The sequence below is a fragment of the Procambarus clarkii genome, chromosome 43 (assembly GCF_040958095.1).
Source record: "Procambarus clarkii isolate CNS0578487 chromosome 43, FALCON_Pclarkii_2.0, whole genome shotgun sequence".
NCBI lineage: Eukaryota > Metazoa > Arthropoda > Malacostraca > Decapoda > Cambaridae > Procambarus > Procambarus clarkii.
In genome coordinates, this window is record NC_091192.1 from 18,635,003 (window position 1) to 18,655,353 (window position 20,351).

The 20,351-nt window shown below is 40.7% G+C and overlaps 2 protein-coding genes across 2 annotated transcripts in view; both read right to left on the bottom strand.

The window, feature by feature from the left end:
• Window positions 1–276: 276 nt before the first annotated feature.
• The window catches only part of LOC138349721 (glutamate synthase [NADPH] small chain-like), a 43,918-nt gene continuing 23,843 nt past the window's right edge, over window positions 277–20,351 (bottom strand). Inside the window, exons 2-6 of the mRNA XM_069300076.1 lie at window positions 13,300–13,542; window positions 12,566–12,733; window positions 6,381–6,494; window positions 4,427–4,583; window positions 277–3,586 (exon numbers count right to left, since the gene is read on the bottom strand). Of these exons, the coding sequence (XP_069156177.1) occupies window positions 3,447–3,586; window positions 4,427–4,583; window positions 6,381–6,494; window positions 12,566–12,733; window positions 13,300–13,440 (720 nt within the window). The 5' untranslated portion in view covers window positions 13,441–13,542 and the 3' untranslated portion in view covers window positions 277–3,446. The remainder of the gene's footprint in view (window positions 3,587–4,426; window positions 4,584–6,380; window positions 6,495–12,565; window positions 12,734–13,299; window positions 13,543–20,351) is intronic.
• LOC138373669 (tigger transposable element-derived protein 1-like) lies at window positions 16,417–18,149 on the bottom strand. The gene is made up of 2 exons (XM_069340017.1): window positions 16,587–18,149; window positions 16,417–16,494 (listed from the first exon to the last, which is right to left on the bottom strand). Exons 1-2 carry the CDS (start codon window positions 18,147–18,149, stop codon window positions 16,417–16,419), a joined length of 1,641 nt encoding a protein of 546 aa, XP_069196118.1.

Below are 20,351 nucleotides of genomic sequence, written 5' to 3' on the forward strand. Positions count from 1 at the left end.
CAGGCAGGAGAAGGAGCCAAAGGCACCCACAGCTATCACTGAATGTTACCTGGGAGTCCCCCTCACCATGTCTATACAATTGGTCCATTTGAGGCAAATCAAATGTTAGAAAAAATTCACTTATTGCCACAACAAATTTATGAACCTTTTTAATTTAAATACTATAATATTTATTTCAAATTTCAGGGAAAGTCTAAAAAAAGGCACCAAGGTAGGAAGACTTGAGCCATCGTTCGTGGTGCAGACCAAACAATTCAGGGTAAAAACAAACCAGTATTTTAATATTTGCTCTAACAGTACCTTATATATTTAAGTAACGTAGCTATGTTGAACAGTGAGCTAAATACCCACTCTCCATGGCAGATTACATGGTTGATCTTAACTTTAAAACATATTAAAAATACTTTAAATATCAAATTAGAACCGGTGACAAATTATCTACACCATAACACCTCTTCCCTCAGAAGAGCAACATTGCAATAAAATATAAATTCACAAATTAAAAATAACACTTGTATTAATCCAATGCATACACCTTAAGTCTATCTGATGAATAATAATTTCAAGAATAAAAATGACTAAATGTCATTAAAATAAAATATGTTATCAGGTTTCCTACAGGAAATTAATTACAAATCTTAACTTGAAAAAGCCATTGCAAGCACAGCTCTAGACATCAGATGGTTTTCCATGTAAAAGATACGAAGTACTTCAAATCCTCAGAACATGCCATTACCACAAGTTTATTGAATAAAATACTAATTTACATCATAGGTAGACGGATAGTATCACATGAATGGCTTAATACAATCTAACATAATGTACTGTACAATCTACACTCTTATCCAATGAAACAAGGATCTACTGCTTACCATTAAAATTTGAACGGTTACTCCGACAGTTACGACACCAAGATACAGTTTACAATCTACATGACATCTATGACATCAAGAAACTGTCTACTGTAGTCTTATCTACCATAATCTATGGAAGACAAAGTTTCACATTGACCAGGCATCACTATCACATGCAGTTGGAAGAGCTTAAGCCAGCTCCCTTAACGTAGATGTAAAGTAAGCAAGACAAATACCTTAGGAAACAAATACCTGAAGAACACACTATGTTATCAGTAACATTACTGCAGATAAATTGGGTTTTCTTAAGTGGAGTCTAAAGAACTGGTGTATACTTATACACTGCATTATGAACATGAGAAAGTATTTCTCACTATTCTGCCTTTAATTATGTATAGTATACTGCATAAAGGATAAACCATATAAATAACTTTCAATTATTTATATATGAATAAACCAAAATGGATATTGTGTGCATAATGACAAATTACTAAAAATAGTTAAATATTTAATATACACTATTTCATGTTATTATCCTTTCAAAACCTTTCTAATTAATGTTATTTTTTAACTTAATTGTAAATTATTTTTACAGGGCTTTAAAGACTGACAAATCTTTGAATGTGTCATATATACAGTATACATTTGTTCCCATTGAGTCTTTGCATTTCCCCGCAGTCGATACATGCAGCGGAATATAAACTTTCAGGCTGGAAATAATTGTTTTTGTTATACAGTTAAACCCTTTACAAAACAAGAGGCATTGCTTAATACTACCACCACCTACGGTCACAAGTCATTTTGAATAATCTAACTCAAGTTTTTAAGTTTCTAATAAAAGAATTTGATAAAGTACATTACACCCCCTAAGTTTACACAAGTGCAATGTAATTTTCCTCCAATTTAGTGCCTAAATTAAATTCAATAAATTTGCTCTTCTCAATTAAAAAAAAAAAAAAAAAAAATGGTTAAAAGATATATAAATAAACATTTGTTTGAGAGCATTTAACCTTTGATTGATTAAACTGTTACTATCCAAAGTAACAAATTTTTATGCACCAAAATATTCAGTTTTTATAAAAACAATTAAGCTATCAATATAGCAAATAATTTCTATAACTCAATTTTGTTGATTTACTGCTATATATTTTGTTGATTTACTACTATATACTTAAATATTCAGTATCCTATCTGATAGAACACTACTGTATTCTAATAAACTTCTCCACAGATTACACAGTCAATAAAAATTTTCCACTGCTATTTTATTTATGGAACTACACAACAAATACCTACAAATTGAAGGCAGTTATTTAACAGTATTTAACTACCAAAGATATGTTGCGAGTTCTTCCACAGAACTTCCCACAGAAAATAACGTCGTAGCCAACGTACGTTAGCTAACACAGCCAATTCCCAAGATGCTATAGCACTGCAACAAAGTCAATTTAAGAATACTACATCAATACTTTGCACACAATACTGGAAAATGTACATCACAATCAATTGGCTGGAATCTGCTCTTAAAATCCTGAAGCACAAATACAAAGGTCACTATTTAGGTACTATTTTTATATAGTACAGCGTATCAGCATGGTGGAAGGTAAGCGACAAACTTTGATTAAAGTAAAATTAAAAAGCAGCCTTATCATTTTTGTAGTTTAGGCTGCCAATGTTTAGAGTGATGGATTGGGAATGTCATCCATATTAAATCGAGGATATGTTTATCTTATTCTAACCCAGTCACCAATAACTGAAGTAATTACTCTTATGCAGTATTACAACAGAACATGTCTGTCACAAAATATGATACTATAATTTGTGCATTGACAAAACCAAAAAAAACCATAACAGTAATAAAATTTACAAATAGTTCCTTTTACTGTGACATTTTACATATGCCTCTATTACCTTGAAATAATGTTGAATTGTGTTTTATAACGTTTAAAATACGTTGTTCCTTAGAGTAAATGACAAGTTGTTTACATTCTTCATACAGAATACATGTAACTATTTTTACTACAATTACAATGTAACTGCTGAATGGTTTATGACTGATTCAAACACTATTTTCTTCATTATTATATTCATATTTGGTGTATTAATTATATGCACTTGTCAGAAAAAGTACTTCACTAGAACTTTGTAAACATTAAAATTTGTATACCATTAATGCACAATCTTCTACTACTCTTAAGACTATCATTTCACCATTCTCTGTAATGACTATGTACAATAATAATAAAATAACACTGATCCCCGCTCGTCGGAGGTTGGCAGGTGCAATTAAAACCTGTACACACTTCTGAACCACCTAGCCAGAGGTGACAGCATGTTTCCTATGTCTCCTTCACATATCAACCTCTCTTCACCATACATCAGATCAGAACATTTTTCAATGCATCATATATACAGGTTACTAAAATAGATCCTCAAACTGCTCAACAGCTAATAGTGGATCAGCATATTACATGCACTCTCCTTAACATTGTGAAGGAATAATAAATACTGCCAAATTCAACAGAATTGGACCCCTAACCGACATAGCAAATTTTGCTCACTCAATAAGCCAGTTTCAACAGTGACAAAAATTTAGCCTTTCTGTGTGATTTGGACAACTCCACCATTTAGTGGAAGTGTAGAAAACTCCATGAGGTAAGCGTCCACTTCACGTGCGGCCTGACGACCTTCATTAATGGCCCACACAACAAGAGATTGACCGCGTCGACAGTCTGTAAAAGTGAATGAACAAAATTAAAACATTAATAGCATTTTCTATTTATTTTAATGTTAATATATTATGAATAATTTTTTATAATAAATACTACAATATTTTGTTATAAAGAACTAGCATGATTTCTATGTAGCAAACTAACATACTAGTGCATTGCAAATAGCACTTTGAAGACAATTTTGAGACCAAAGTTCATTGTTTTGCTTAATTGCATTAAAATGAATTAAAATGCAATAGAGTACAGTATGTATAATGTTAAAGAAATATATACAGACCATACTATAACACGGGTTAAATAAGTACACAAACACCTCTCCTTCCACCTCACATGCTGGTCCCTTCACATTCTTAATACTGCACTCTTACTTTGTCTATTTTTTACTAACTAAAATGCTTATAGAAAAAAGTAAAACACAGTACTGTATTATTAGTGCATATATTTTATTTTGCACATAATATAGGTACCTGGGAATTCGCTACTTAGAAAATCAACACACCTTAGATATAAAAGCTAAAAACTAAGAACCAACTAGGAAAATTTAATTATTGAAATAACCTTGAGTGAAAAGTTAAGGTAAATGGAGGAGAAAATCCAACTTGTGGCTGTACATGATGGCAAGAGAGGTTGCACACTAAGACTAAAATTGTATTAAGTGTATTCTGTCAAAAGTAAGATTAATTGGCTTCACTTGTTTGTTCTTTATGATCCCATGCCTTCAATTGGCCGTCACAATAGATACGGCTACTGTACTCTACTGGCCTTCATATCTACATTAATAATCTGATGCCCATTACTTTTAATGTAATCAATAAAATAAATTTGTTGTGAATTACAAACCTCCTGCTGCGAAGACTTTGTCCACACTTGTGGAATATTTGCCTGCTGGTGTACAAATATTTGAGCGTGGATCTTGTTCCATCTCTAGCTCATTAATGATGTAACGCTCAGGTCCTAAGAAACCCATTGCCAGAAGAACCAAGTCTGCCTTGTATACCTGTAAATTGTTGAAACATGTATCACACAAAAGCTCTCATCATTACCCAATGTTATGCGACAAGAAATTAAATAAACCACACAAAATTATTGCATATCTGTATACATTTAAAATTTTAATTGTCAGAAAATTTTCTCTTAATGGAAATAACTAGCCAACCTCTCACAGGTTTTCTAAAGAGAATTTGATAAACACCACCAAAGGATACCTAATCAAATGGGCTATGATTCATACATTATACAGTGAACAGCAGCATTTAACAGACTGGTTCACCAGACGACAAACTACGAGGCCTGGTCAGAGATCAGGCTGCAAGGATATCGATTCCCAGAACCATCACAAAGCAGTCACCATTAAAACACGTAGGTAGCCTTACCCATTCTTCCACAACATTCCTAATGTAGGAGACTTAACTAATCGAACCCTTCTAACCTGTTTTATTCCTCATCTTCAAGGGCAATATTTGGATGCTTCACGCAAGATCCCACTGTCTGTGGACATCAAGTTGCACAATCACACGGGGACAACAGATACGTTGTACAGTCAGGCGGGGACAACAGATACGTTGTACAGTCAGGCGGGGACAACAGATACGTTGTACAGTCAGGCGGGGACAACAGATACGTTGTACAGTCAGGCGGGGACAACAGATGCGTTGTACAGTCAGGCGGGGACAACAGATGCGTTGTACAGTCAGGCGGGGACAACAGATACGTTGTACAGTCAGGCGGGGACAACAGATAAGTTGCACAGTCAGGCCGGTACACCATACATTAAGATGTTTCAGTAATTAACCAAACATTCCTTAGATGGTCATAGTGTGCTTAGAAAATCAATAGAAATATTCTTACATGAAAACAAAGGGGAATTGACATTATATTACTTTAGTACCAAGAAGGAATTACAGATGATGAGCTCTACAGACGAACACACAGGGTCACTGGATGAATCCTAACTGGTCCACAACTGACTTGCAACTAACAGAACAGGGTGTGTTGATTAAAACGTTACAACACACTATTCTAGTGACATCACAGAAAATTATAAGGAAACACATGGGATCCTTATGGTATTAGGAATAACAGAGAAAATCAATATGGACACACAGCTGGATAGAGACTTGTGGTTTGGCTTCTGTTTTAGTGTTAATAATCATAGTTTTTCTTTCCTCTTTATCCAAAGAAAACTCCCCTGATATGAACAGTGACAGTATTTTCCTGGTAACAGTTTAGTGGCGTGTGTTGTCTTCTCCATCTTCCACATGCTCAATGTTCATCATGACAATTTATTTGTTAATTTCTTGTGTTACACTTTATCTGCTTCATTACTGTAACACTTGTATGTCCCATGACTAGTATTTATTGGTATGCACCTCCCTGCACAAAGGGGTAAATACAGCTCAAGAGTAAATGTAACATTTTAGGGGACAAACTACTCGCTGAGGAATACCAATGTGATAAATTGAAGAAATAAAGAACGTTGTAGGAAAGAAAAAGGATGGAGTTCAGAGATGATCATGTCCACATGCAGTAAATGAAAGAAGTGTTGATGCAAATTTACAGAAATGAGTGGAAGCGAAAGAGACCAGAAATGAAATGGAAGATTAACTTTAGGGAGTATGGGTGCAATAGACAGCAGTTGAGTTGTGGAAGGATGGAAATGCTAAGGGAAGAGAAGACACCTGCTACATGCTGTATTGGAAAATGATGAACTTGAATATTCAAGGGGCCGAAGACCTATGTATCAAATTTCTAGACATTGTTAAAGGTTATTCCTTATTGTTAATATTATTTTTACCTTCTCAGATCCCTCAACTTCATCCATCTTCCACCTGCCACACTCATCCTTTGTCCATTCAACCTTCACAGTGCGTACACCTGCTACCTTCCCTGTCCCATCATCAAGGAATTCCTGCAATGGAGAAATAAAACATTTAAACTGTTTTCATTTTAAAAATACCAAATTCCAGATCAGAATATTATTGTAGCTTTTAAAAGCTAGACATGATTTGTCCACATGAAAGTAATCAAGAAGGTATCTTCCTTGATCACTTATATGGTCTATGCTGTCATATCTCACGAAACAAAATTAGTATAAAACATTCTAAAAACCAAATTTACTTAAATTTACCTGTGGGCCACTATCTCTCTAGTGACTTTGATGAGGACAGGAAGCCGATGGCTTACCAAAGGTCCCATTTGTCCCAATGATTTTATCGAGCTGGATTTTGGAATTCAGCAGTTTTGGCATTTATTACTTTGGTGGGTAGGCAGTTCCATGGGTATATAACCCTATTGATGAAAAAGCATCTCCTGTTTTTTGTTTTTGTGGCATTCATGTAGATCTCTTTCTAACCTTTCGTTAAAGAGAAAGCTCAGTGATTTACCCTTAAAGTGTGTAAATCATACACAGTGGAACCTCGACTTACGAATGCCCCTACTTACAAATTTTTCGAGTTATGACCCCAATTTCGTCAGAAAATGCTACTCTACTTACGACCTTTGCCTAACTTGTGACTTTGTTGATACACATATGGGTCGAAGGGGGGTCACGCGGTTCCTGGTGGCACGGGCAACTCTACTTCAGTTTACCAAACCGCCCACTTAGTGATGATCGCACTTGAATTCTTTGTAAAGAATTTCACTGTTTGTGCTTTTTTGTTTTTTGAACATAAAAGTAATTATTATACTGTATATCATGCCATGGGCCCCAAGAAAGTCAGTGGTAAGGTTCAACCTAAGAAAATAGTTGAGAGTACAGACAGTAGAGGATATCCCTTCCTCATTAAGAAAATGTGTGAAGTATGGGAAGAACTGCAAAAGTTTGCTGAAAAAACTCACCCAGATAAAGCTATAGCAGGCCGTTGCATTGACCTTATTAATGACAATATAATGTCTCACTACAGTGTCAGTGTTAAAATGTAGGGTAAAAAAAGGCTATGGAAAGGTTCTTAGCGAGACAAACAACCAGCAAGCCACAACCAGTTCCTAGTGGTATGCAGGCAAAACTTGAAAGAGAGTACCCCTGAAAAGTCATCACTGCCTGATGTTATAACGAAAGGGAACTCCCTGCTTGATACCTGCTTGGTGGGGTTCTGGGAGTTCCCCAAGCCCGACCCGAGGCCAGGCTTGACTTGTGAGAGTTTGGTCCACCAGGCTGTTGCTTGCAGTGGCCCACAGGCCCACATACCCACCACAGCCCAGTTGGTCCGGCACTCCTTGGAGGAAACTATCTAGTTTCCTCTTGGAGATGTCCACGGTTGTTCCGGCAATATTTCTTATGCTCGCTGGGAGGATGTTGAACAGCCGCAGACCTCTGATGTTTATACAGTGTTCTCCGATTGTGCCTCTGGCACCCCTGTTCTCCACTGGTTCTATTCTGCATTTTCTTCCATATTGTTCACTCCAGTATGTTGTTATTTTACTGTGCAGATTTGGGACCTGGCCCTCCAGTATTTTCCACGTGTATATTATTTGATATCTCTCCCGCCGTCTTCCTAGCGAGTACATTTGGAGAGCTCCGAGAAGATCCCAATAATTTAGATGCTTTATCGCATTTATGTATCCCGTATATGTTCTCTATACTACCTCTATTTCAACAATCTCTCTTGCTCTGAATGGGGAAGCGAGTACAGAACAGTACTCAAGACGGGACAGCACAAGTGATTTGTATAGTACAACTATTGTGATGGGGCCTCGTAGCCTGGTGGATAGCGCGCAGGACTCGTAATTCTGTGGTGCGGGTTCGATTCCCGCACGAGGCAGAAACAAATGGGCAAAGTTTCTTTCACCCTGAATGCCCCTGTTACCTAGCAGTAAATAGGTACCTGGGAGTTAGTCAGCTGTCACGGGCTGCTTCCTGGGGGTGGAGGCCTGGTCGAGGACCGGGCTGCGGAGACACTAAAAAAGCCCCGAAATCATCTCAAGATAATCTCAAGATGGGTTCCCTGGATTTGAAAGTTCTCGTAAACCATGCTATCATTTTTTCTGGCTGCCGCAATATTTGCTTGGATATGCTCCCTAAACTTTAGGTCATCAGACATCATTATTCCCAAATCCTTTACATGTTGCTTTCCTACTATGGGCAAATTTGACTTTTGTACCCTGTATTATGTTTAAGGTTCTCATTTTTACCGTATTTGAGTACCTGGAATTTATCACTGTTAAACATCATGTTATTTTCTGCTGCCCAGTTGAAAATTTTATTAATATCTGCTTGTAATTTTTCAATGTCTTCAGCAGTGGTAATTTTAATGCTGATTTTTGTGACATCTGCAAAGGATGATATGAAGCTGTGCCTTGTATTTGAGTCTATATCTGATATGAGAATAAAGAAAAACAGTGATGCAAAGACTGTACCTTGAGGTACTGAGCTTTTAACTGCACTTTGACTATTTTATATGGCTGACTGTTATTCTGTGTGTTCTGTTCGATAGAAAACTGAGTATCCAGCATCCTACTTTACCAGTTATTCCCACTGACCTCATTTTGTGTGCTATCACTCCATGGTCACATTTAATGAATGCCTTTGCCAAATCCATGTATACCACATCTGCATTCTGTTTTTCTACTAATGCCTCAGTGATTTTGTTGTAATGGTCAAGTACCTGTGAGGGGCATGATCTTCCTGCTCTAAATCCATGTTGGCTTGGATTGTGGAGGTCATTGGTCTCCATGAAACCAGTGACCTGACTCCTGATCACTCACTCAAATACTTTTATTATGTGGGACGTTATCTTGAGTTATCTTGAGATGATTTCGGGGCTTTTTTTTAGTGTCCCAGCGGCCCGGTTCTCGACCATGCCTCCACCCCCAGGAAGCAGCCCGTGACAGCTGACCAACACCCAGGTACCTATTTTACTGCTAGGTAACAGGGGCATGGGGTGAAAGAAACTCGGCCCATTGTTTCTCGCCAGAGTCTGGGATCGAACCCAGGACCACAGGATCACAAGTCCAGTGTGCTGTCTGCTCAGCCGACCGGCTCCCCGATGAGCAACTGGTCTATAATTCTTTGCCAATGCAGGTGATGAGTCACAATAACGTGGCTGAAGTATGTTGACCAGACCACACACTAGAAGTTGAAGGGACGACAAAAAAAATCGTCCCTTCAACTTCTAGTGTGTGGTCTGGTCAACATACATCTTTGCCAATGCTTTGCTTCCTCCCTGTGTAGAGGGGCTATGTCTGCTGCTTTAAGCGCATCTGGTATCTTCCGTGACCAAGCTCTCCTCCACACTATACCGAGTGCCTGTGCTACTGGCACTTTGCATTTCTAAATAAATATTGAATTCCATGAGTCTGGACCCGGGGACATATAGTGCATGGACATATTGTAAGTTTCTCTTTCAAAATCTGTCACGCTCGTGTTGATATCAGTCATAGTTACAGGGGTTTGGATATCACGTATAAAAGAAGTTGTCCGGATCTTCCATTTTCATGCTGTTTATCGGAGTGCTAAACATGTCATACTCCTTTTTTAGGATTTCAATAATTTCTTTGTCATCCTCAGTGTATGAACCTTCACTAGTATGAATAGATCCAATACTGGCAGTGGTTTTTGCTTTTAATTTAGCATATGTGAAGAAATATTTTGGGTTTTTCTTTATTTTTTTTTTGTTTTTTGTTCTAGTTGCCTTTCTTCAACCTGATATGAATGCTTTGGTCTCTGTTCGATTTCTTCAATCTCTCTGTTTAAATTATTCCTTCTTTTTATGGAAAGTCATGTCTGCTTAAGCATTTCCGTTATTTTTTTCTTCTTCCGTAGTGTCGTCTGCATTCTCTTTCTACGTTGGACCTCTTTCTGGCTTTACTCAAAGGAACATGTTTCAAACAGACTTCATATGCTTCATAAGTCAGTTTTTCTATTCCTTGTTTAGGATTTTTATTACTTAGAACATTTTCCCATTGAATGTTTGTAAGTTCCCTGTTTATTTTCTCCAAGTCTATCCTTTTATTATTAAAATTGAATCTATTGAATAACCCTTCTCGCTTGTTCTTTCTCTTGGGCCTACTTCCGTTATTAATGTTAGTTTGCACTTCAATGAGCTTGTGGTCCGAGTATGTTGTGTCCGAGACAGTAATGTGTCTGATTAGCTCATCATTGTTTGTGAATATGAGGTCCAGCGTGTTCTCGTTCCTAGTTGGTTCTGTAATCTGTTAATTGAGCAGATTCAACTCTCCTTCCAAACAGTAATACCTTTCCAACTCCCCTGTCCTCACCATCTTCCATACGCCAACAAGAGTCATTCCATTTACATTATTTCTTATGCAAAAATTCGTTGAGTTAGAACCCATCTCCGGGATAGGATTAAATTCGTAAATGGAGGTACCACTGTATATGATTTTGGTACAAGTGGCTGAATGGCACACACATCATATATATATATATGATTTAAAGAACCACACAAGATTTTAAAAGTCACACGACTACACGGGGTTCACATCAGCTTCCTCAGGGCTCTAGTAAATAGACGTCTTTTTTTTTTTTTTAAATCATGGGTAACCCTCCCAGGTGAGAGCACCTCAGTACTGAGTGAGCAACCAAGGCTGATGCATGTACCATGAGCTAACAGCACTGCTGTTTAGCTTGTGACCACAGAATTGCCCCAAAAAACCAGCGTTGACTGTAATGAAACGCCAGTTTCTTGGGCGAGACCCGGAGGCTTCCCAGAGCTAACCGGACTGATATGAATGTATTAGACCCTGGCATCAGTCAATGCACATGGAGTTCTAGGCCTACTGGGGGACCATGAGCCAGAACCTGGCCCCCCTCAGAGAGGCACGAGGAGCAACGGCCTATAGATACCCCCATGTGGTTGGAAGCATTCTATGCCTACCATCGACTGGGTCAGGCACCCAGAAAGGCAAGTGCCTCAAAACAAACCCCTATTCTAGTTAAAATATTGCTACTGAAAGCCAAATTAGTGGACAGAACTCCACAAATGAAAATGAGCAAATGAGCATGACGTCACCACGACATCACGCCGCTGTCTGGGCAACTCCCTTCCCCCTCTTCCCGGGAGAGGAAAGGGGGAGCCCCAGACCCCTGCGCCAGCAATCCACCCTGCAGTTCTGAGGCTGGATGTCAAAAACCACAAAAAACGTGAAAAAAGGCCGGGATGCATTTTTTTCAGGGAGGGGAGGGATACCGGGGAGCCTCTGGGTTTCACTCAGACACTGGTGTTTCATTACTGTACATTCAAAGCTGGTTTTCTGGGGAAAGCCTTTCAGCTCCTCGAAGCTAATTACCCAAAGATAAAACAAGAGGGAACTTAACAGGGAGGCGGTCGGCCCTCACTCAACGCGAAGTCGAGACAACCGACTGTAACCGCCGACCCAATGCGACCTCCACAATCGACAATGCAGTCTAGATGTTTCTAGGCCTAGAAACATTGACAAGGTAGCAAGTGCCAAGGACTCTATTCGACCTCCAAAAACCCCATGCCCGAATGTCAGCCCACGACACGTTACCAAAGATGGCAGCCAGTGCAGCAAACTTACGAACGTCGTAGGAACAAGGATAGACCACAGGGTGGCCGAGGCTGAGACACAACATATTCACGGACGCGTTGAGCGAGGGCTTGATGTGTTCACGGAGCCCTCTTTCCCATTACCATATATAGTATGTAGATTTGGATTTTTGAAGAAGTAGTGTGTATTGTACACATACTCTGTATAATGATAAATGATAAAAAAAATTCAAACTCATATGCTGCAGAGCTATTATTTTATGATAAGTGGAGTTCCTCTGAAACCTACTTCTTTAGTGCAGTACAAATAATTTCTTATTACTATGGCAACCAATTCAAATTCCCAATAATCCCAATAATTTAATCAGTTTTCTTTAAAGCATAAATATCAATCTAGGAATATGTAGATCATTAATATTTGCACTTGAATAGAGTTCCTTTTAAGAAAATTCATAATTACAGTATTAGCACCTATAAATTTTGTTCCATTTATGTTCTAATATTAACAACAAACCTTTGTAAGTGTGCTGTATTCTCGAGGGTCACGTCCAAACTTGAGTTTGACTTCTTCATGTCCATAATCCACTTTGAATACCCTGGGGAATGTAGGCCATGGGTTGTCATGTCCACGAGAAGGAGGTGGCTGAGGCAGGATCTCAAATGTTGTAATTGACTTTGCTCCCTGTAAAATAATGACATTAAAAAACTTACAGAAATAGTACATGAAAAATATGAGGATTCACCAGCAAGTTAATTTAATACAAGTACTGTATGATAGAAAAGAAAAAATTCACAATGAGATACCCAAGTTCTTTTACTTTATTTTTGTATTAAATTGGGGGACAGCCATCTTCTTGAGGTTATCTCGAGATGATTTTGGGGCTTAGCATCCCCGCGGCCCGGTCCATGACTAGGCCTCCTTTTTGTTACACACCCCCAAGGAAGGGGGGATGTAGCAGCCCGTAGCAGCTGTCTAACTCCCAGGTACCTATTTACTGCTAGGTAACAGGTGCATCAGGGTGAAAGAAACTTTGCCCATTTGTTTCTGCCTCCACCGGGGATCGAACCCGGAACCTCAGGACTACGAATCCGAAGCACTGTCCACAGCTGTCAGGCCCCCTCGGAAGGAAGACCATCCTTCCAATTAGTGCACCATTTGTTTGAATTGAACTTTGCATACTATAAGCGAGTATCTTATAAATTGGCAATATACAGCTGCTATACTACACCTTTTAAGTGACTACTGACCTGTCTGAGAGAAGTGCCGATGCAATCACACCCAGTGTCACCCCCGCCGATAACAATGACATCTTTATCCTTGGCATTGAGAGCAGAGTGGTCATTGTTGTTGCCCATCTGCTTCTTCTGCCATGTCTCAAGGAATGCCATGGCAAAGTGAATACCATCTAGTTGGCGGTTTGCAATTGGAAGGTCACGAGGCCATGTTGCTCCCAAACACAAAAGCAATGCATCATACTCTTCCTGCAGGTCCTATGGAGAACAAGTTTAAAAATGTAAGTTGTTTCATAAACATTCATCCAGTTTATGCATCAAATGCCACACTACATTTCCCACTTTCATGCACTGTAGAGATGCATAAACAAAAATCAAGCATGGAATGAAATGTAGGCATTTAAAAAATCTGGGTGGCCTCGGTAACTTGGTGGTGCAGCGGCTTTAGTACCTCACACACGCTCACAACACTACTAGCTCCCTGGACTTGCTCACACCTACCACACACCAGTACCTCAGACACGCTCACAACACTACTAGCTCCCTGGACTTGCTCAGACCTACCACACACCAGTACCTCAGACACGTTCACAACACTACTAGCTCCCTGGACTTGCTCAGACCTACCACACACCAGGACCTCAGACACGCTCACAACACTACTAGCTCCCTGGACTTGCTCAGACCTACCACACACCAGTACCTCAGACACGTTCACAACACTACTAGCTCCCTGGACTTGCTCAGACCTACCACACACCAGGACCTCAGACACGCTCACAACACTACTAGCTCCCTGGACTTGCTCAGACCTACCACACACCAGGACCTCAGACACGCTCACAACACTACTAGCTCCCTGGACTTGCTCACACCTACCACACACCAGTACCTCAGACACGTTCACAACACTACTGGCTCCCTGGACTTGCTCACACCTACCACACACCAGTACCTCAGACACGCTCACAACACTACTAGCTCCCTGGACTTGCTCACACCTACCACACACCAGTACCTCAGACACGTTCACAACACTACTGGCTCCCTGGACTTGCTCACACCTACCACACACCAGTACCTCAGACACGCTCACAACACTACTAGCTCCCTGGACTTGCTCACACCTACCACACACCAGTACCTCAGACACGTTCACAACACTACTAGCTCCCTGCACTTGCTCACACCTACCACACACCAGGACTAGAATCTGGTGTGTGAGGAGAACATGGAGATGCGAGATCACCCTAAAATAAAGTAAAACTACCCAGAAAAAACTGTACAGGTGAAAAACTATATAAATTAGTTACCATAAATAAGAAAAGACGGAAACAGGGAAAGTGGTAATATGTCCAATATCAACAAACCATGTGAGCAGGGAAAGTCACTTAATTCTTGAATGCTGCACTAAATACTCAGATTCTATTTACAAAACATAAGTTGGCAGCTGCACATCTATGGCAGCAACATTTTGTTGTGAATGACAATGTGTACACTCCTTTATCGAATATCACCAGGTTCCTCTGTGGGTGGGCCACATGGGAGGGGAATGACAGTTGTGCACCTTTAATTCTGAGTCAACAATAGCTGTGACTTTACCCAAATTGTTTTTTCTCGTACAACTTGTTCCAAAGTCATTTTTTTTTTTTTTGCCAAGAGTTTGGCCTGCAGTCAGTGTAGTGTTACTTTCTGTTGTTGGTGTTATGACCAGGGTTGGTCTTTGTAATGAAACAATGTATATTCTGGAGCATCTAAATACTATTGGCGAGTGTGGACAGTGGTTGGAATCGCATTTCTGCCAGATGCTTGATGAATTTATACCATATAAGCTACTGGCTGGTTCTAAGAGACTTCAGTCTGAGAAATAGTTCATTATTAAACAGCCAGACAATTATATAATATTAAGATATGGTTGTAAAAGTTAGATGGTGGTTTAATAATTGGGGAATTAGTCGTTACGATACAAGATGTTTGGACTGGCAGCGCCCAACTTCTACACTGTTTTCAATTTAGAGCCGACTGGTAGGTAGGTAGGTAGGAAGGTGTAATTACCTAAGTGTAATTACCTAAGTGTAATTACCTAAGTGTAATTACCTAAGTGTAGTTACAGGATGAGAGCTACGCTCGTGGTGTCCCGTCTTCCCAGCACTCTGTCATATAACGCTTTGAAATTACTGACGGTCTTGGCCTCCACCACCTTCTCACTTAACTTGTTCCAACCGTCTACCACTATTTGCGAAGGTGAATTTTCTTATATTTCTTCGGCATCTGTGTTTAGCTAGTTTAAATCTATGACCTCTTGTTCTTGAAGTGCCAGGTCTCAGGAAATCTTCCCTGTCTATTTTATCAATTCCTGTTACTATTTTGTATGTAGTGATCATATCACCTCTTTTTCTTCTGTCTTCTAGTTTTGGCATGTTTAATGCTTCTAACCTCTCCTCGTAGCTCTTACCCTTCAGTTCTGGGAGCCACTTAGTAGCATGTCTTTGCACCTTTTCCAGTTTGTTGATGTGCTTCTTAAGATATGGGCACCACACAACAGCTGCATATTCTAGCTTTGGCCTAACAAAAGTCATGAACAATTTCTTTAGTATATCGCCATCCATGTATTTAAATGCAATTCTGAAGTTAGAAAGCATAGCATAGGCTCCTTGCACAATATTCTTTATGTGGTCCTCAGGTGATAGTTTTCTATCTAGAACCACCCCTAGATCTCTTTCTTTATCAGAATTCTTTAAAGATTTCTCACATAATACAGTGGAACCTCTATTAACGAGTTTAATCCGTTCTGGCACCGAGCTCGTTACCTGGAAAACTCGTCTTTGGAAACAAATTTCCCCATTTAAAATAAAGGAAATAAATTTAATCCGTTCCACTCCCAAAAACATCCATACTTGTATGACATTTTTTAATGTCAATATAATACTGCACATGTAATTATAAATGTTTTGTTGTACTGTTTTAACATTTACTTTACCTTATGAAGAGTCGTTGCTGGCTTGAGGGAGACGATGGGGAGGTGGGAAGGAGGAGAGGGGTTATGGTGTGGAAGGAGAATCCACCTCTGAGTCAGGTGGGCTCTCTCTTCTTGGGATTTTCACCCCACTGGGACCGGGTTGTGGTTCACTATCACTGGCTCTTCTTTTCTCTACTTTCGGAAAGAACTTTTCTATTGACAATTGCTTTTGTCTTTGTTTTAGGATGTCCCTAAAACGAGACAGTAAATTGTCATTAAACATGTTCACACATCGGGTTGTCACTGCTTGATCAGGGTGATGTTTTTCTAAGAATGCGGTCACCTTTTCAAACATTCCTAGCACTTCCCTGATCTCACTTGAAGAGGCAGCAGCATCCTCCCGTACCTCCTCCTCCCCTGATGAGAACTCTTGTGCCTCCTCTTGATTAATCTCCTTCTGAAGTTCCAGGAGTTCCTCAGTGGTCAGTTCCTCACTGTGCTCCTCCACTAACTCCTGCACATCAGCAGCATCCAATTCCAGACCCAAAGTTTGCCCCAGAGCAACAATATCATCCACTAGATGCACTTCCGGGTCTTCCACAGGTGCAGATGCAGATGCAGGTGCAGGACCGAAACCTTCAAAGTCTCGCTCAGGGACACCCTCAGGCCACAGGTTACGCCAAGCAGAGTTAAGGGTCCTCCTTGTCACTCCTTCCCAGGCCTTATCGATCAAACGTAAGGCACCCAGGATATTAAAGTGGTTCTTCCAGAATTCTTTGAGGGTCAGCCCTGTATTGTCGGTCACATCAACACACCTCTCCAACAAGGCCTTCATGTAGAGTTTCTTAAAGTTTGCAATGACTTTCTGGTCCATAGGTTGGAGGAGTGGAGTGGTATTGGGAGGAAGGAACTTCATGGTGATGAACTGATTTTCAGGATACAATTCATCTCGCATCTGTGGAGGATGTGCAGGAGCATTATCAAGCACAAGCAAGGCCTTGAGTGGCAACTGTTTCTCTTCAAGATATTTCCTCACTGAGGGGCCAAAAACATCATTGATCCATTCAGTGAAGAATATCCGCGTGACCCAGGATTTCTTATTGGACCTCCACATCACATTCAGTCGCGCCTTATACACTTTACATGCCTTGAACACGCGTGGATTTTCTGAGTGGTAGACCAGCAGCGGCTTGACCTTGCAATCGCCACTTGCATTGGCGCAGAGGACGAGAGTAAGCCGATCCTTCATCGGTTTGTGGCCAGGCAAAGATTGTTCCTCCTGTGTGATGTAGGTCCTCTTCGTCATTTTCTTCCAAAACAGGCCAGTCTCGTCACAATTAAAAACTTGTTGGGGCAAGAACTCCTTTTCAGCAACAAATTCCTGGAACTCTGGTACAAATTTCTCAGCAGCAGCTTTATCAGAGCTGGCAGCCTCCCCATGTCGAACAACACTGTGGATACCGCTTCTCTTCCTAAATTTCTCAAACCATCCACGGCTTGCCTTAAATATCTCCTCCTCTTCAGACGACGCACCTGGTGTCTTCCTGACAAGGTCCACATACAACTTCTTGGCCTTTGCACAGACAAGAGCTTCAGAGACACTATCGCCATGCAATTGCCTTTCATTCATCCAGACTAGCAGTAGCTTTTCAACCTCTTCTAGGATTTGTGGACGTTTCTTGTTAACCTTGGTAACTCCTTTACCCACCTCAAGCGTCTTAAATTGTTCCTTCCTCTTCAGAATGGTACAAATCGTTGATGAGGTCCTGCCATACTCCCTGACGAGATCAACCACACGCACACCACGCTCGTGCTTTGCTATTATTTCCTTCTTCACTTCAACAGTAATTGTTGCTTTCTTCCCCTTGCCAACACTGTCTTTAGCAACCAGCTTCTTTGGCGACATCGTGCGTTACAAATTGCAGTCACCAAACCACAAAAACACAGAAAAGAGCAAATAAATCCAGAGGGATGCTTGTCGTGTGAGATACAACAACAACACTGGCGTCGGAGGCGTCCGAGAATTTGCGAGAACCCGCGAGACGCTAGGAAGCGCCATGTGGTTTCACTCGTTAATAGAGACGAGCTCGTCAATAGAGACAAATTTGCTGCGAGTGGCTTGCTCGTTACTGGAAAAACTCGTTAATAGAGCCACTCGTTAATAGAGGTTCCACTGTATATAGGTTGTGTGGGGTCTATGTTCTCCTATTCCACATTCCATAACATGACATTTATTAACATTAAATTCCATTTGCCAAGTGGTGCTCCATCTACTTATTTTGTCCAGGTCTTCTTGAAGGGCATGACAATCATCTAAATTTCTTATCCTTCCTATTATCTTAGCATCATCAGCAAACATGTTCATATAATTCTGTATACCAACTGGTAGATCATTTATGTAGACAATAAACATCACTGGTGCAAGAACTGAACCCTGTGGTACTCCACTTGTGACATTTCTCCATTCCAATACATTGCCTCTGATTACTACCCTCATTTTTCTATCAGTCAGAAAATTTTTCATCCATGATAGAAGCTTACCTGTCACCCCTCCAATATTTTCCAGTTTCCAGAACAACCTCTTATGTGGAACTCTGTCGAAAGCCTTTTTTAGGTCCAGATAGATGCAGTCAACCCAACCATCTCTTTCCTGTAATATCTCTGTGGCTCGATCATAGAAACTGAGTAAATTCGATACACAGGATCTTCCAGATCGAAAACCATACTGTCTGTCTGATATTATATCATTTCTCTCCAGGTGTTCTACCCATTTAGTTTTGATTAGTTTTTCCAATACTTTCACTATTACACTTGTCAATGATACAGGTCTATAATTGAGGGGGTCTTCCCTGCTGCCATTTTTGTAGATTGGAACTATGTTAGCCTGTTTCCACACGTCTGCTACGATTCCTGTACACAGGGATGCCTGAAAGATCAGGTGAATTGGAATGCTGAGCTCAGATGCACATTCTCTCAGAACCCATGGTGAAACTCCATCTGGGCCAGCTGCTTTGTTCTTACTGAGCTCCTTGAGCATATTTTCCACTTCATCTCTAGACACCTCTATCCGCTCTATGTTGTGCTCTGGAATTCTTATTGTGTCTGGTTCTCTGAAGATTTCATTTTGTACAAACACACTTTGGAACTTTTCATTTAATGTTTCACACATTTCCTTTTCATTTTCCGTGAATCTGTTTCCCATTTTCAACCTCTGGATATTATCCTTTACCTGCAATTTGTTGTTTATGAATTTGTAGAATAGGCCCGGTTCTGTTTTACATTTATCCGCTATCCCCTTTTCAAAATTTCTTTCTGCCTCTCTCCTTACTGCCGTATAGTTGTTTCTCGCATCTTTGTATCGCTGGTATGTTTGAGGGTTTGGCCTCTTCCTATACTGATTCCATTTTTGTGTCTTTTGGTCTCTTGCCCTCTCACAATTTCTGTCGAATCAATCCTGTTTTCTGGCCCTGCACCTCTATTTTGGTATGAATGTTTGTGTGCCTTCCTCGTATATTTTTAAAAATTTGGCATACATTTAATTTACTTCCCTGCCTAGCAACAATTCTGTCCAATTACACTCATTAAAAAAATTTTGAAGTTCCCCATAGTGTCCTCTCCTTAAATCGAGTTTATCAACTGTTTCAATGTCCCCATTTTCTTCTAGATGTGTGTGGGGGTGTGTGTGGGGGGTGTGTATGGGGGGTGTGTGTGGGGGGTGTGTGTGTGGGGTGTGTGTGTGTGTGGGGTGTGTGTGTGTGTGTGGGGGGTGTGTGTGTGTGTGGGGTGTGTGTGTGTGTGTGGGGGGTGTGTGTGTGTGTGGGGGGTGTGTGTGTGTGTGGGGGGTGTGTGTGGGGGGCGTGTGTGGGGGGCGTGTGTGGGGGGCGTGTGTGGGGGGCGTGTGTGGGGGGCGTGTGTGGGGGGCGTGTGTGGGGGGCGTGTGTGGGGGGCGTGTGTGGGGGGCGTGTGTGGGGGGCGTGTGTGGGGGGCGTGTGGGGGGGGTGTGTGGGGGGGGGGGGGTGTGGGGGGTGTGTGTGGGGGGTAGTGTGTGGGGGGTAGTGTGTGGGGGGTGTGTGTGTGGGGTGTGTGTGTGTGTGGGGTGTGTGTGTGT